Source organism: Sapajus apella, unplaced genomic scaffold (assembly GCF_009761245.1).
Source record: "Sapajus apella isolate SASKATOON/1434 unplaced genomic scaffold, GSC_monkey_1.0 scaffold2, whole genome shotgun sequence".
NCBI classification, from domain to species: Eukaryota; Metazoa; Chordata; class Mammalia; order Primates; family Cebidae; genus Sapajus; species Sapajus apella.
In genome coordinates this window covers 76,568,970-76,587,047 of record NW_022436942.1, presented here as the reverse complement: position 1 = coordinate 76,587,047, position 18,078 = coordinate 76,568,970, and the positions used below count along the sequence as shown (strand labels likewise).

Genomic DNA, 18,078 nt, shown 5'->3' with positions numbered 1-18,078 from the left:
GGACCTGGGAGGTGGAGGTTGTGGTGAGCAGAGATCACACCATTGCACTCCAGCCTGGGCAACAAGACTGAGACTCCATCTCAAAATTTAATTAATTAATTAACTCTGGGATGTACAGAGAGGCATGCCACCTCCATATCCAAGTGACAAACTCACCACTGACTTGCTTTGCAGTATTTGCCAAGTTCCAAAATAGCTAGTTCAAGCCAATTCCCTGTATCCTTCAAGGAATCATCAGTCTACATACGGCAACGACGGCCCATATTGTTTCTCCCTAAAGCCTGCCTACAACCTGCTGAGTTCCCATATGTGGATTACTAAATCCTAGAAGGTTAGAAAGGGATTGGTTCTGACTCTCATGTAACTTTCATACCTTTATGGGAAAATAGTTAAGTTTAGCTACCCTGTTGGAATCGTATGAAGTCTTTCTGAAATGTTCACAGTAACACCTGGCAGAAGAGATCTAATAGCACAGAGGATATAGCCAAAAGCCTTTGTTCTTACATCTAGGTCAAAGGAAGACGATACCTCTTCTGTAATTAAAGCAGACTGGAAAAAAACAAAGCCGAGGGATTCCCATCACCACAGATGGACTTGGGTAAGCAATTTGGGAACACAACCAAGATATAAATGGCAGCTGACCCAGAAACTAAGTAGAGCATAAGTCAGAGCTTGCAATTACTATTAAAAGTCTATCAACTATTGAACACCTGTTATGCACAGAACACTGTGCTAGGCACTCGTAGGTGTAACCACAATCCTGTCAGAGGGTATGATCAGCCCCATTTCATAAAGGAGGAAACAGGCTCAGAGAAGTTAAGCAGCCTGACTAAGGTCACACAGCCAGTCAAAGGTGGAGGTGGAACTCTGAGGTCAAAACCCACTCTCCACCTTGCTCTGCTCTTGACAGGTAAGACAAAAGTAACAGGAACAGCCCTTCACAGCCCCACTCAGGGGCCCCAGAATCCCACCCCACAGGTCTTTCCTACCTCCAGTCAGTTCCATTGTCAGCTTTTCATTTTCAATCATTTTCTTCTTTTCTTCTAGCTCAGCAATCAGGTTCTCTTTCAGCTCAACCTTCTTGTCTTCAAATTCTTTCACTGCGGCCTTCTTTTCTTTAATGTAATTTCGTTCCACTTGTTCAGTCTAAGCAAAAGAGAAACACAGGCTGGGAGTACATGGCCCTGGGAGCCAGGGGCTCCAACTCCAGGTCTAGCCCTGTCCTCAACAGCAAAGAAAACACTTTTGCTAGAAACATGACAAATACAGTTTCACTCTCACACACACTTGCAGTAACAAGCGCAGTAACAATGTCTGAGAGCAAGCTTTCCGATGAACGCGTAAAATCAGACCCATGTGACTTTTGCTGATTTTTAAGCATGCTTCACTTGTTACTCAGATATATTTCTCTTCCACATCTTATATTTTATAATAAAACACATTTCTCAAAGATAAATAATCGCGAGGGCTGGGCGCGGTGGCTCAAACCTGTAATCCCAGCACTTTGGAAGGCCGAGGCGGGTAGATCACGAGGTCAAGAAATCGAGACCATCCTGGTCAACATGGTGAAACCCCATCTCTACTAAAAATACAAAAAATTAGCTGGGCATGGTGGCGCATGCCCGTAATCCCAGCTACTCAGGAGGTTGAGGCAGGAGAATTGCCTGAACCCAGGAGGTGGAGGTTGCGGTGAGCCGAGATCGCGCCATTGCACTCCAGCCTGGGTAACAAGAGCAAAACTCCGTCTCAAAAAAAAAAAAAAAAGATAAATAATCGCTTATAAAGTTACAGCTTCAAAGGGAAACAGGAGATTCTAGATAAATTTGCGTATATTCAAAAAATAATTTAAAAATACTGAGGCAAGATGGCGTTAAGTTACTATTACTTTTGATACAGCAAGAAGAAAGAATGGAACATCATTTAGTAAGTGCCTGAACCCCAAAGTACACAAATATCGGTACTACACTAAGACAAAAGTTGTATATGCCTCCACTTTTCAAATCTCGCCACTGCAGTGAGTGACAACATCTGGGCCTATGGCGGGCTAAGGATGTGTGTACCTCACTTGAGTATACCTTCAGGCTGAGTGACTACGGGCACCAAACTGATCTAAGGAAAGTAGGTTCCAACAATGTGACACTGAAAAACCATGACTTTCTCAAAAAGCAACCCTCACACACATGCTAGCCACCCTGGGAGCAGTACAACATCCAGGATTCAGGCCCTCATGTCTGTATCATAGCACAGAATCTGACACAGAACCAGCACTCAGATGCCCATGGAATGAAAGGAAAAATTAGAAATTAGAAATCCATCTTTTTTTTTTTTTACTGGCCCAGACAGTTGCAGCTGTAAAACAGAACTGTTGAGCCAATTCAGAGACTGAACTGCTTCAAGGACCAATATCAAACTATCAGGCCATTATAACTTAGAGACTTCCAAACAGCTTTAATGCGGGATAAAAGTCAATAAGCAAGCCAGGCGCAGTGGCTCCCATCTGTAATCCCAGCACTTCAGGGGGCTGAGGCGGCTGGGTCACGAGGTCAGGAGCTCGAGACCAGCTTGGCCAACATAGTGAAACCCTGTTTCTACTAAAAATACAAAAAAAAAAAAAAAAAAAAAAAATCAGCCAGGTATAGTGGCAGGCACCTGTAATCCCAGCTACTCAGGAGGCCAAGGCAGGAGAATCACACCCGGGAGGTGGAGGTTGTGATGAGCCAAGGCCAAGCCACTGCACTCCAGCCTGGGCAACAGAGCAAAACTCCTTCTCAAAAAAAAAAAAAAAAAAAAAAAAAGTCAATAAGCAGTGAGGGGTGAGTCCTCCTTATTCCCCTGTGATAAGCAGAGGCTGCACAACAAGTGAACAGACAGGATGTCTGAACCGAGACCAAATGTCCTTTAGTCAAACAGAACAGTGGTGAAGACTTCCAAAATATCTACTTGGTGATAAAAGGAAAGTCCACCAGATCAGGACAGCAAGATTCCAGTCTCAGAAAGAGCCTGCAAACCCAGAAGATCCGTGGTACTTACTTCTAGCTGGAGGAAGAGTTCTGCAAGAGATAAAAAGTGCAATTAGATTTGCTAGGCTGTGCCACCTTTCCAGACAGCAATGTTAGCATTCATTTAGAAGCAGTAATTGTTTTCTGAAAGCATGTTACACAGAGCAAATGTTTTCATCAGTGAAACGCTGATATACACGAAGGGAAAGGATGCAGGAAGTACTCAAGTGTAGTTAAAATGTGGCCCTGCCAGCCTGCCAACATGGCAAAACCCCGTCTCTACTAAAAATACAAAAATCAGCCAGGCATGGTGGCATTCGCCTGTAATCGCAACTACTCAAGAGGCTGAGGCAGGCAGGAGACTCACTTGAACCTGAGAGGCAGAGGTTGCAGTGAGCCAAGATTGTGCCACTGTACCCCAGCCTGGGTGACAGAATGAAACTTGGTCTTAAAAAAAAAAAAAAGTGGCCCTGTGGCAGTTCTGCCTGAGGGAAAAAAATGAGCAGCAGAAATCAAACTACCCTGGCAAAATAAAGTTATCCTTCCTTTCACTCAGTGCACCCTCAACGGTCCCCACATGGCTGGATGGGTCAAAAAGAAACAATGCAATTACTCCAAAAGCAGAGAGGATACAATGTTTTAAAGCAGTGGTCCCCAACATTTTTGGCACCAGAGACCAGTTTGGTAGAAGACAATTCTCCCGTGAACTGGGGCAGGTTAAGTGGGCAGGTAGCAGGTGGGGGGGGATGCAGCCCAGTGGTCCACAGCCTGAGAGATGGAGAATCCTGTTTTTTTTGGGTTTTGGGTTTTTTGAGACAGAGTCTCACTCTGTCACCCAGGCTGGAGTGCAGTGGCGTGACTGCAGCTCACAGCAACCTCTGCCTCCCAGGTTCCAGCAGTTCTACTGCCTCAGCCTCCCAAGTAGCTGGGATTACAGTTGCATGCCACCAGGCCCGGCTAATTTTTGTATTTTTAGTAAGACAGGGTTTTACCATGTTGACCAAGCTGGTCTCGAACTCCTGACCTCAGGTGATCTGCCTGCCTCAGCCTCCCACAGTTCTGGGATTACAGGAGTGAGCCAACATGTCCAGCCAAGACCCCTGTTTTAAAGCACTATATGAAGGGCTATGTGTAGTAAGGAAGGACCTTCACAGAGAATCCACAAGACAGAGGCTCCAGGCACTCTTGGGGCTTCACTGTCAGGCTGCCAAGCTCTGCTCATGCAGGTGTCTGCCCCTGCAATGCCCTCTGATTTCCTGTTCACATTCCCAAGTTCTTGACTGAATGCAGCCCACTCCTGAGGCCTTTCCTGATGACTTTTCACTCATCATGCCCTTCAGATGCCTTATCTAACAGCACTCAACAACTAAGTTAGCACCTACCATGTACCAGATGATTCGAAACTGTTACCTAGCAGCTTCCCTCACACCTAGATTTACAATAGAGTAGAAACCTGTCTACAAACCCACAACTTGAAGCAAAATTGGTCCATGGCTTCTATTCTGGGTGGCAGGGGGCTGTGCATACAGTCCACAAAGATTCTCGGTGGACCAATAACTCATGGAGATGCTATTCTCAGTCTTCTATGGGCCCCTTGGCAAACCTGGCAAATGCTACGAACCCCGTCCCCAGAAAAAAGCACATATACAAATTCACACAAACTGCACAGAATTTTGACAGTTCCCGGAACCCCAGATTAAGAGGCCAGATGTCAATGAATACTTGTTGACAGAGAAAATCAACTGAGGAAAGGGACAAGCCACTCATCATTTTTTTTAGCCCCCAGAAGTCCTACCCACTTTGGCACTGGGAATTGCTGGGGATAGGAATTCCCAGGCACACCCAACCCAATGTGATCATTCCTGTAACAGCTTCAGACCTGTACCATGCACAAGTGGGCCAGAGAGCTGGACTCCTGTGCCATTCCAAGAAATCATGCCTTGCACCAACAAGTCGAGATGACAATTAGCACTTAGAGGTGCCAGTTGTTGCAGTTAAAGCAGCCAGACACCACTAAAGCAGGTGGTTCATCTCTGTAGAATGTACTTTTTAAAGCTCAAGTCGTGACTGATTTAGGAGCTCTTCTACATTTTTACCTAGGGGAGAGAAATGTGAAAGAACACAGGAGGGCCAGGCTTGCTGGCTCACGCCTGTAATACCAGCACTTTGGGAGGCTGAAGTGAGCCAGGCAGATCACCTGAGGTCAGGAGTTCGAGACCAGCCTGGCCAACATGGTGAAACCCTGTTTTTGCTAAAAATACAAAATTAGCCAGGGGTGGTGGCAGGCGCCTGTAATCCCAGCTAATCAGGAGGCTGAGACAAGATAATCGCTTGAACCCGGGAGGCAGAGATTGCACTGAACTGAGATAGCACGACTGCTCTCCAGCCTGGGAGACAGAGACAGACTCCATCTCAAAAAAAAAAAAAAAAAAAAAAAAGGAAAGAACATATGAGGACAGGATTGAGAGTCTGAGCAGAATGAAGAAAAACAACTCTATACTCACTCTGCTGTTCTAACTTCAGAAATATGACTCACATCCATTTTCTTTCCTTATTTCCATCCTATGCCAATTCCATGAGGCATTAATATTCCCCTCTACAGATGGGGAAATTGAGGTTTCAAGAGCAAATATTCTACTTAAAAAATCAGATCTAAAGTGAGGAGGCAGGATTGAACATAAGACCACCTCCTTCCACAAATGCCATCTCCTTTATCTGCAAAAGGGGAAGTCTAAGAAGAGCAGCCAGTTGAGGATTTTCAAGACATCTCAAGGAGGTGCTTCAGGGACTGAGTAGAATGGGATACAGCAGGGAGAGGTAGGAGGCGGACAGGCAGAGGGTTAATAGCCGGGGCTCCACTTTCTCAGTGCCCACACATGCTTCAGCCCCTTTTCTATCTGTTGGTATGCACTGGGCAGCTTCTCACTGAGGAGATAGAGTGAAGGGTTGGAAAGTCACTGGACCAGAATAAAAGACGACAGCAACATGAGGAGTGGCACCCAGCCCTCATTTTAAAACCCATCATTACTTCTACCATCACAGGAACAAGGACTCTGCTGGCACCCAAACTGCTGGCTGACGATGAGCTTTAAAAATTCAACACATACACAAGATTCCCTGTAATCTGAGGAATCCATGTTTACACACTTTCAACAGCTGTCACATCCTACTTTCTGCATGGTTCTTTAACTCATAGCGTTCCTTAGCTTTACACATGTGGTATCTTGTCAATGCAATAGCAAGTTTCCTAAAGTCAAGGCAATGTGTTACATGACTGTATATTCATCACAGTGCTTCGATGTAGCAGGTGCTCAATTAATTTTTGTTAACTGAATACATTTACTGTATACAAGTAATCAAAGGTGTGCCTTTTCTCTAAGTTCTTATAAAAACAATACAGGAGGAAAATAACAAGAGGACTCTCCCCAGTCCTAGCACAGAATTCCAAAAGAAACAAACTTAAAAGAGGACAAAAACAACCTACAATCCTTTTCCTCATCAGCACTTCTCACTGTACTTCAGACCAGCCATGCAGATATGAGCAAGAGGGTGCAAGACTACTCTTGGGGTACCAGGGAGAACAACCTAACTGCAAGGAGCCTCCTTGGACACCCTACACTACTGAGCCATTCTTTAGCAACAGAAGCAAAAGATGAAACCATTTGGGCCGGGCGTGGTGGCTCACGCCTATAATCCAAAGCACTTTGGAGGCCAAGGCGGGTGGATCACCTGAGGCCGGGAGTTCAAGACCAGCCTGACCAACATGGTGAAACCCAGTCTTTAAAAAAAAGATGAAACCATTTTCCGTAACTGCAGCTTGGAAGTCTCTCTTCTGCAAAACTCTCCCAGACAGAATATCTGAGATACAATTTGGAGAACGGCTCTTAGGGCTAACTTACACTGATGATCAGCAAATGGTCGAACATTTAAAGATGATTCATTTCCATTTAAAGGAGCCTTACCTGCATTCCGTATCCTCTCTTTGTACTGCTGATCTAGTTTTTTCATTCTCTTCTGATATTCCTGTAATGTACCTGATTTCAAGCATTTAAAAAACAAAGTTATTGTGAGTATCAATCTGCTCTACATTTTGTTTCCTAAAATTATTCTCCAGCATCAACACTGTTTCAGTAATACCAAAGGAAAACAAAAGCCAACAGAAGTCACAACTCAGCAGTTAACTCTGGTTCTTAAGCGAGGTACACAGCAGACACCATTAGGAGCCTATTCAAAGTCCACCCAACCCAGTGGATCAGGGTTCTGTAGTGAGGGAGGGGGAGTGGAAAGGTGCCAACATCTCCACACTATTCTGATCAGTTGCTGCAACAGTCTCAATCGACGGGCCTTCCTTTCCTGGAAAAGGTTCCTTCTCCTTCAGTAAGGTCTAGGTCAATGCTGTTAAGGATTAACGGCAGAACCTTCTGCACTGGTAGAAGTGTTTCATATCTGCAATGTCCAATATGGCAGCCACTAACCATCTGTTGCTATTTTAGCACTTGAAATGTGGCTAGTGGAACTGAAGAACTGAATTATTAATTAGATTTAAACAGCCACATGTGGCTAGTGACAATATTAAACAGATCAGATAGAGATTCTAACCAAATCGCTATTTATTTCATTGCTCTTCCCACAAAACAGTTAATTATGAGGGGCCCATCTTGTGGAGAGAAGCATTTCCTGATTATAATGCCTGACCACAGGCTAGTCTAAAGGTGTGGATCACTCGCAAGCAATAAAAGCACATGGCAGAAAAAGCAATTTCACTGACAAGGGGACTCCACAATATGAAACCAAAGAGCTCACTGCCACAGCTAACTGTCCCTGGGGCCTCACAATGTGCACACCACTGTGCTAGACGCTCCTTGCGCAGAATCACATCTACTCTTACTATCTTCATTTCACAGATCAGAAAACAAATTAAGCAAGGGAAAGTGGCATGCCCAAGGTCTCATCACTAGATGCAGGGAACATGGGATTCTAACCCCTCACAAAACCGCGGAGCCTGCGCCTTAACTCCGAAGCTGCACCGCCTTTAGCAGCCAGTGGCATCTGACAAAATACCATCCACTGTTAATTTAACAAGCAAAAAGGAGAAAGCACAATGTGAATAATCCACAGGTCATTAACATTTGATTTAGAAAAAATAGTAAAACTTTATTCTTTAATAACAATGTCCCTCCTAAAAATATCTAGCTTTAGGCAGAGTGGCATTCAATTCGTATTCCATTGAAAGCCTCAAATGAGATTTATTTGAAGAAAGAATCTCATACATATTGGAAATAAATTTTTCAAAATCAAGGAGTTTAAAAATCACCACTTTACTGACAGCAAAAGACAGCAAAATGTGTACTGGATAGTTAAGATCAGCCAGTTATTTAAAACTCCCATAGAGAAGTGAAATACACAGATTTCAAGGGTTTGTAATATTAAGAAGCATATTTAGAAATGCAGAATTCAATCACACACCAACCTTCTTGTAGTTGTTGCAACTGCCTCTTGAGAGAAGCCAGTTTGTCCTGATACATCCTATTAAAAAAAAAAGAGAAGTCACACTACCGGATAAAAACATTCAATATTCAATTCCAAAACAACCTACCCACAGAAATGACCTGGGTTGTTAAGGGAATGTCATTAATGCCCTTCAGGAAAGAGAGGAAACTAAAGTCGGCCTGCTAGCTTAAAATGCATCAGCAGGCCGGGCGTGGTGGCTCATGCCTGTAATCTCAGCACTTTGGGAGGCCAAGGCGGGCGGATCACCTGAGGTCAGGAGTTCAAGACCAGCCTGGCCAGCACGGTGAAACACTGTCTTTAAAAAAAAAAAAAAAAAAAAAAATGCACCAGCAGCCACAGGTATCAGAAAGCAACGAGAACTCTGTGTTCCTCCCTCTAATTTTGTAGATTCTCACAGGTTATCCCACCTTTAAATAATCTGTCTAAAACTTACAACTATGAAAATAGCAGAGTTTAATAAATGACAATGATAAACAGGCAAGAACATACAAAAAAACAAAGTATGATGCCATTTTTTTCTGAATTTAGAAACAATACATACACAACATAGAAATGGCATTAAACACAAGTCTTACATCGACTCTACAATTAGATTATAAGTTAGAAGGGAGTAAGATTATGCCTTCAGCATGTTTTTCTAAACAAAAAGGCTTAGCTATGTAAAAACTAAGTCAATAAACCCTCATGTCATTTTTTTTAAAGCACTACTTTTTTAGGATCAGAGAAATAATAGTAATTCCGAAACAAAAGTTAAAAGGCAGCATTTATTTGCAGCCCCAGCTGGATGAGAATACACAGCACACACAAAGCAAAAGCATTTGGAATGTTATTTTTTTCCTCTCACATCTGATGGATTATAGGCAGTCATAACTTCAGCAAGTCGGCTTGAAGGTAGATTCCCCATATAAATCACATTTCAGCAAGTATTTTTGCTTCTACCTGAATAACACCCCCAATTTAACAGTGATAAAAACAGGATTTGTGATCTGAAAGAACACTGTCCAACATATAACAAGCACAATAACCTTCTGGTATATGTGCTGCTAAAGTGAGCATGTGGGCATGATAACTTTTTTAGTGCTCAAATAAGGGCTGCAAATACAACCCAACTCTCTGTTAAGCGGGAGAGCAGGCAGAATCTGAGACTGACAGACGTCTGACTCTTTTAGGGCAAATTCTTTTTTTTTTTTTTTTTTTTTTTTTTTGAGACCGAGTTTCACTCTTGTTGCCCAGGCTGGAGTGCAATGGCACGATCTCGGGTCACCGCAACCTCCGCCTCCTGGGTTCAGGCAATTCTCCTGCCTCAACCTCCTCAGTAGCTGGGATTACAGGCATGCGCCACCATGCCCAGCTAATGTTTTGTATTTTTAGTAGAGACGGGGTTTCACCATGTTGACCAGGATGGTCTCGATCTCTTGACCTCGTGATCCACCCGCCTCGGCCTCCCAAAGTGCTGGGATTACAGGCTTGAGCCACCGCGCCCGGCCAGGGCAAATTCTTATGTACTTTCAGTGTTCACCTTGAATCATACAACACATTCCATTTTAATCAAAACTATTTTCTATATCATCAAATACTAACAGAGGCCACGCAAGGTGACTCATGCCTGTAATCCCAGCACTTGAGGAGGCTGAGGCGAGTGGATCACTTGAGGTCAGGAGTTTGAGACCAACCTGGCCAACAAGGTAAAATCTCACCTCTACTAAAAAAAAATACAGGCCGGGCGCGGTGGCTCAAGCCTGTAATCCCAGCACTTTGGGAGGCCGAGGCGGGTGGATCACGAAGTCAAGAGATCGAGACCATCCTGGTCAACATGGTGAAACCCCGTCTCTACTAAAAATACAAAAACATTAGCTGGGCATGGTGGCGCGTGCCTGTAATCCCAGCTACTCAGGAAGCTGAGGCAGGAGAATTGCCTGAACCCAGGAGGCGGAGGTTGCGGTGAGCCGAGGTCGCGCCATTGCACTCCAGCCTGGGTAACGAGAGCGAAACTCCGTCCCCCCAAAAAAAAAAAATACAAAAATTAGCCAGACACAGTGCTGGGTGCCTGTAATCCCGGCTAATCGGGAGGCTGAGGCAGAAGAATCACTTGAATCTGGCAGGTGGAGGTTGCAGTGAGCCAGGATCACACCACTACACTCCAGCCTGGGCAACAGAGCAAGTGAGACTCCATCTCAAAAAAAAAAAAAAAAAAATACTAAGGGACACAATTAAAAGACCATCTCAAAATGCTGAAGCCGATCAAGTACAGAAGAGAGAACAAATGAGTAAACTACGTACAAGTATTTAGAAATCCAAGCTATCAAATTTTCCAGCACTTTGACAGTTCCAGCCAATACTTTGAATTCTGAGTCTGTCAATACTAACAGACTGAAGAATCAACAGCAGCAAAAAATTCACATTCATGGAGATCATGCATGAGGAAAGTAACAGGTATGTAAAAATACCTCGCAAATGGTCAAGGTTAAATCAAGCTCTTTGCTTGAAGAGAATAAAGAGCAAGCAAAGCTTCAGAAATGAAACTGTGAGAAAGATCATATTAATTACTAAAGCAATCCTTTTTAGTCCAAAGTAGGAGGATCACTTGAGGGCAGGAGTTTGAAACCAGTCTGGGCAACATCATAAGACCCCGTCTCTTACAAAAAATCAAAATATCAGGCAGACCAGGCATGGTGACACATGCCTGTAGTCCTAGCTACTTGGAAAGCTGAGGCAGGAGGATCACTTGACACCAGGAGTCTGAGGCTGCAATGAGCTGTGACTGTGCCACTGCACTCCAGCCTGGGCAACAAAGCAAGACCCTGTCTGTTAAACAAAAGAAAAAAAAGCTGAGCACATTGGCTCATTCTCATAATCCTAGCACTCCGGGAGGTTGAACCAGGAGGAATGCTTTAGCTCTGGAGTTTGAGACCAGCCTGGGCAACATAGCAAAACCTTGTCTCTACTAAAAACTTTAAAAATCAGCTGGGCATGGTGGCACGTGCCTATAGTTCCAGCTAGTTGGAAGGCTGAGGTGGGAGGATCAATGGATTGAGCCACGGAGGTTGAGACTGGAGTGAGCTGCTATCGTGCCACTGCACTCAAGCCCAGGTGACAAAGCAAGACCCTGTCTCAAGAAAAAAGTGGTCCAGCACAGTGGCTCAGGCCTGTAATCTCAACACTTTGGGAGGCCAAGAAAGGCAGATCACCTGAGGTCAGGAGTTCAAAGACCAGTCTGGCCAACATGGTGAAACCACGTCTCTACTAAAAACACACACAAAAAAACAGCCAGGCGTGGTGATGCATGCCTGCAGTTCCAACTACTCAGGAGGCTTAGGCATGGCAATCACCTGAACCTGGGAGGCGGAGGTTGCAGTGAGCCGAGATCGTGCCATTGCACTATAGCCTGGGTGACAGAGTGAGACTCTGTTTCAAAATAAAAAAGTAATCCGTCTTTATTCAGCACTGGTTAGACCTAGCTGAATTACCCCCTTTGAGTTACAAAGCGCAAAAACAATGAGAGAATCCAGAGGATGGCCACCAAACATTTGCAAAAAGGACCTTAAAGGAAAGGAATGTAGATCATCTTGTTAAAACGTAAAGAACTTTAAAAACCTAACACGTTCAACAAATATGTATTAAATATACTTTATACTGTCTTCCAACTGGGTGTATGCTAAAACTGAGTGGGATTTTCGTTTCTCTGGATCTGTTCAACTGTGGCTCTGTCTGAAGACAATGAGAAAGCTTAGGTGAGAACATGTGCAAACATGGACAGAGCACTGGCCTAACAGTCAGCAGCCGGTCGGGTGTAGCGGATGGATCACTGGTAATCCCAACACTTTGGAAGGTCGAGGCAGGTGGATCACCTGAGGTCAGGAGTTCGAGACCAGCCTGGCCAACATGGCGAAACACCATCTCTACTAAAAATACAAAAATTAGCCGAGTGTGGTGGCACATGCCTATAATCCCAGCTACTCAGGAAGCTGAGGCAGGAGAATTGCTTGAACCCGGGAGGCAGAGGTTGCAGTGAGCCAAAATCATGTCACTGCACTCCAGCCTGGGTGACAGAGTGAGACTCCATCTCAAAAAAAAATTTTCTTCTAAATTAAATAAATAAGTAAGAGTCAGCAGCCCTGCTTTTCAATCATGGCTTCTCTGAGCTCTCCAGCCCTCTGGCACCTTGTCTAGCACGTTAGTGCAGTGAGTTCATGCTCATCTGAGAACCCAGTTGCTTCAAGACACTAATTACCCTCTTTGTGCACTGGTTTTCCCACTAAAAAACAAAAATAAAAGGCCAGGCATGGTGGCTCATGCCTGTAATCCCAGCACTCTGGGAGGCCAAGGTAGGCAGATCACAACAAGGTCAGGAGTTCAAGACCAGCCTGACCAGTATGGCGAAACCTTGTCTCTACTAAAAATACAAAAATTAGCTGGGCGTGGTAGCACACGCCTGTAATCCCAGCTACTCAGGAGTTTGAGGCAGGAGAATCGCTTGAACCTGTGAAGCAAAGGTTGTAGTGAGCGGAGATCGTACCACTGCACTCCAGCCTGGTGCCAGAGCAAGACTCCATCTCAAATAAAATAAAATAAAGGAGTAAGTGGTAAAAGGTCCTCTCCTGTTGTATAGCTTCATTCCCTCCCCTGTGTCCATTTCCCTCAGGATCTTTTCTAGAGAGTACTCAACAGAGTCTTATAACGGGAAGACCGATTAAATGTGATTAACGTAAAAAGGAGAATTGCAAATATACAAGGTCTTTGGAAGCGCTTTGGTCAAAACCATACACGTAAGGTCACTATAGATTAAGTATCCCTTATTTAAAATGCATAGGAACAGAAGTATTTTGGATTTTTTCAAATTCTGGATTATTTGCAATGTACTTACCAGCTGAGCATCCCAAATCCAAAAATCTGAAATCTGAAACAGTGCAATGAGCATTTCCTTTGAGCATCATGCTGGTACTCAGAAAGTTCTGGATTTTGAACCATTTGAGATTTGAGATTTGGGATGCTCAACCTATATGAAGATTTTGCTGTCAATTCTGTTCCAGAAAAGACACAGAAAAATCATACTCACTGTTCTTTCATTTCTACATAGTCTTCTTCATCATGCTTTGCCAGGTCAGTTTCACTAGCATCCTCAGTGTCTGAATAAAGTTAGGAAACAGGGACTAGTTAAAATCATAATTCACAGAGTTTGTGTCACCTGACATAGAACATGCACTTAATACACTCCTGTAAAATCAATTTCTATTCAGTGTAGGCCTGCAAAAAGCCATCAATGAAAAACATTACATACAGTTAGTTTGCCATCCCTATCTGCAGATGTGAAACCTGTGGACACAGAAGGCCAATGCAAAGAATTTGAGCATCCTCAGATGTGGTATCCATGAAGTCCTGGAACCAATCCCCCATGGATACCGAGGGACAGCCATACTTCAGAAAAGAAAAAGCCATTTCCAACTTATGGTCGAATTTACACAAAAAGCTTGGCTTTAATGCCTGTAATCCCAGCACTTTAGGAGGCCAAAGTGGGCAGATTACTTGAGGCCAGGAGTTTGAGACCAGCCTGGCCAACATGGTGAAACCCTGTCTCTACCAAAAACACAAAATTTAGAGAAAGGCACCATGGCTTACGCCTGTAATCCCAGCACTTTGGGAGGCAGAGGCAGGTGGATCATCTGATGTCAGAAGTTCAAGACCAGCCTGATCAACATGGAGAAACCCTGTCTCTTCTAAAGATACAAAAAATCAGCTGGGCATGGTGGCGCACGCCTGTAATTCCAGCTACTCGGGAAGCTGAGGCAAGAGAATCGCTTGAACCTGGAAGGCGGAGACTGCAGTGAGCTGAGGTGGCGCTGTTACACTCCAGCCTGAGCAACAAGAGCAAAACTCCACCTCAAAAACAAACAAACAAACAAACAAACAAAACAAATTAGCCAGGTGTGTGGCAGGTATCTGTAATCCCAGCTACTTGGGAGACTGAGGCAGGAGAATTGCTTGAACCCAGGAGACAGAGGTTGCAGTGAGCCGAGATGGCGACACTGCACTCCAGCCTGGGTGACAGAGACTCCGTCTCAAAAAAAAAAAAAAAAAAGATTACTTACAATATCTGATAAAACGTAAATGCTGTGTAAATAGTTGTTACACTATACTATTTAGGAATAACAGAAAAAGTCTGCACATGTTCAGTACAGATCCAGCTTTTTTTCCTGAATATTTCTGAGCTGCACTTGGTTCAATTCACAGATGCAGAAACCACAGACATGGAGAGCCAACTGTATACAATAAAAAAAGGGGAATCCGTCACAAATAATTGAAATATTTTCCAACTTACAACTTAAGGGAAAAAGAAGGCTGCCAGTTGATCAAACAAAAACTGTTTCAAAACATCTTAAACATTGTTCTTGGAACAAGCTAATGGCTGGAGTGTCTACAAAATTTCAATAGCCCCTATAGTAGAAAGGAAAAAACTCAATTTTGGTGCCACCGCTCCCCCTCTTGGGCATGCGATGCAGTGCAAGTGCTTCACATTCGAAACCTCTCTCTGAGCCGTGTCTTCCGATGGAGTTAAACCGAATGCAGTTCCTTCAACTTTATATGTCATGTATCTGCAGCTGTCTTTTGTAAGGCTGTTGCAGATCCAAATTCCCACAAACCCTTCTCCCCTCCTTCAGTCAAGAGGCCTTCCCTGAGTTCCCGACAGCCACATTACTCGGCACTCGGAGGCTCAGATGAATGAAACACATGCCCCATTCCAAACAGCTGGTCTAGCTTTTGCTCCACGGCCCGATTTTGTCCCAGAATATTCGATTCATATATCAGTCTCTAATTCCTCTGTCTTCTCCCTTGACTTTTCATAATTCATCAACTTCCTCCTCCTCCATCCCTCCAAAATAGTGTTCCTCACACTTGCCAAATTATAAAGCCCAGTTTGAAAAGCAAGACTCTGGACGCTGTAATGACAGTGCAAAGAGCACGGACTGAAAACATAGCACCTGGGTACCATTAAGCAAATCCCTCTCTCTCACCTGTTTCCGGGGGTTGGGGGAGGATGGGAGGTGGGGGAGAACATTTACTGCACAAGGCCAGGCACTTTATGCGCATGTCATTTAATCCTCCTTATACCGACCCTAGAAAGTGCTTTCCAGGGCAGGCGTGGGAATTAAGCAGCTCCATTACAGCTGGGTAAATCGAGGCTGCAAAGCTTAAGTTTACAAAGCTGAGTTGAGTGACAGAGCAAAATTTAAACCTGTATCTCGCTGGTTCTAGGTCCCTTTCCTTTAACCAACCTGAGTTCTCATATCTGTGCCACCTGAAGTATAGCTTATGCATTTCGGGGGTGCGGAGGGGCAACTTAGGACTCTGATGCTCTCAGACACAAAAAAGGTGTGAACTACACTCGGTGTATTCAATAGATGAGTTTCCCATTCCCACTAGTGAAGATCTGAGGTTCAATGAGAGACGGTTGGGAGGGAGGACAGGATCGTAAACGGACCCCCAGCGTGACAACATTTAAGACCCTCCTCCCCATCACAGTCGAGTGTAACGCACTCAAGGTTTCCCCGCTAATCTAGCACGGATGGGGGTAACTTCCCCGAGCCCCGCAACTCCCAGCGGCCCCTCCACGCAGCCCCAGGCCCCGGAGGCCGCCCCGCCCCTCTCCCGAGCAGCCCCACCCCCTCCCCAGGCGGTCCCACCTCTGCTCCGGGCGGCCCGGCGAGCTGCAGGACTCACCTTCGTCCGAGTCGCGGCCCCGACAGCTGCGCTCGTCGTCCTCGGCGCTCTCCAGCTCTTCGTCCTCCTCGGGGTAGTACTCGGGGGCCGGCGTCGCTCCAGCCGGGGCCGGGGCCGGGGCCAGCAGCCCGGCTGCACTCATGTCGCCTCTGACTGCGGCTAAGCGTGGCCCAGGGACACTGCGGCCACCCGCGCTGGGCACTCGCCGTCTGTCTAGCAGCGTCCGAGGGAGCCCCCAACCCGAGGAACGGGAGCTGCGGCGACCCCTTCCCCGTCTCCGCCGAGCTCCGCCCCCCGCGCCCGCGCTCGGCAACGGGGGCCTCGCGCCTCGGGCGACTTCCGGGTCGAGAGCTGCCCGACGACGGCCTGACTCCGCCATTCTCGGGAAAGTGGAGAGGCCGCTGGACGCCCCCGTCGCCACAACCTCAGCCCTTTCATCGCCGTCTTAAAATTCTCAACGTATAGTGGGGGAGGGGCAGAGGCATGTTCTCTAGAGTCAGGCAAATCCTCGGGCAGGCCCAGCAGCGGTCAGGACCCCGAGGCTTGCAGGAGACTTACGGAAACAGCCGCCAGGCGGCGCCTGGAGCCAGAACGAAAGCGGGGATCGTTAGCGACTTAGGGGAGGAAGGTTTGAAGGGCCCTTGGCAGGTGGAGGTGGTCTCTAATTTAAACGGGAACTACGCGAACTGCCCCCTTATTAGGTCGGGAAACCTAGACATCCAGAGTGTGCGTGATCATGCAGCCTGGCTCCTCCTCTGACTATTTGGAGAGTTATTAAGAGCTAAAAGACACGGATGCTGATATGCCATCCTGGGGTCAGCAAAACAGTATTTTCTCAGTCCTTGGGAATCCTTTCTGTTCGTGTAAGGTTTATACGATAGGATGTTCCCCCGGTTTTACAAGTGAGAAACGAGCTGTCATTTGCCTTAAAAAAAAAAAAAAATAGTAACGTCCATTCTGACGTTTTAGACTCCGATACCCAGACCCTCCACCATACAGCTGCCTTGAATATTAATTTTTTTTAAAGGTGTTTTTGCCTAGTCCAACAGCTTGCTCTGAACTCTCAACTGAGGAAGGGAGAATTTGCCTACCAGAAGTAATTTGGCCAAGTAAGGCCCACGTGAAAGCTTAAAAAACAAGAGAGCTGGGTATCCGCAAGAATTAATTTGTGCGATTCCGAGTAGAAGAGGGACCCTATGTTATAAGTTTTGCTGAACGAATAGGTTTAAGGTGTCCCTTTAAGAGCAGTGTGGCCTAGTTTTGTGCAGCGAGAAAAAAAAAAAAGGTTTTTAATGGTTTCGCCAAAGTAGCCCCACTTTTATGTTCCATCTGAGTCTCCGTAGGAAACGCAACCCGTAGTGAAAATGAACACAGATGTGAAAAACAGGGTGGAACCAAATATTCCCATTCTCAGACCTTTTGTGATCAAATTTATCTCTGAATTGGGCCCCATGGACTCTTCTAAAAATGAAACGTTATTCTCATCCCATTTATTTTGACATTTATTTACTACCTTGTTTTAATTTAAATCTTGGCTCTATTTGTAAGGGATTTTTTCTCCCAGCAAAACTAAAGAATTTCCAGAATGGAATCCTAAGATGTCTTTCCAGGAGTTCCAAGATCTTCTGAAGCGCCTTCTAAATAAGAATCACTCTCAGATCTCACCGTAGGTCTGCCATCTATATTTAAACTAGGATTTCAGAACTGTCTCCTGTCCAAAAGATGAAGTCATTTTCTTTCTTTGTGCTGTTGGGTCACATCTAAATTATTTGCAATCAAATATATTGAGTAACTTGCGTGTCTATCAGTAGAATAATCATAGTGCAGAAAAAGCAAAGATTTTAGAAATCAG

General features: G+C 45.1%; 1 protein-coding gene across 1 annotated transcript in view; it reads right to left on the bottom strand.

Annotated features, from left to right (window-relative positions):
* The window catches only part of SUDS3 (SDS3 homolog, SIN3A corepressor complex component), a 42,230-nt gene extending 24,470 nt beyond the window's left edge, over positions 1 to 17,760 (bottom strand). The window contains exons 1-6 of the mRNA XM_032241174.1: positions 16,227 to 17,760; positions 13,567 to 13,636; positions 8,470 to 8,525; positions 6,962 to 7,033; positions 3,031 to 3,050; positions 990 to 1,146 (exon numbers count right to left, since the gene is read on the bottom strand). Of these exons, the coding sequence (XP_032097065.1) occupies positions 990 to 1,146; positions 3,031 to 3,050; positions 6,962 to 7,033; positions 8,470 to 8,525; positions 13,567 to 13,636; positions 16,227 to 16,605 (754 nt within the window). The 5' untranslated portion in view covers positions 16,606 to 17,760. The remainder of the gene's footprint in view (positions 1 to 989; positions 1,147 to 3,030; positions 3,051 to 6,961; positions 7,034 to 8,469; positions 8,526 to 13,566; positions 13,637 to 16,226) is intronic.
* Positions 17,761 to 18,078: the final 318 nt, after the last annotated feature.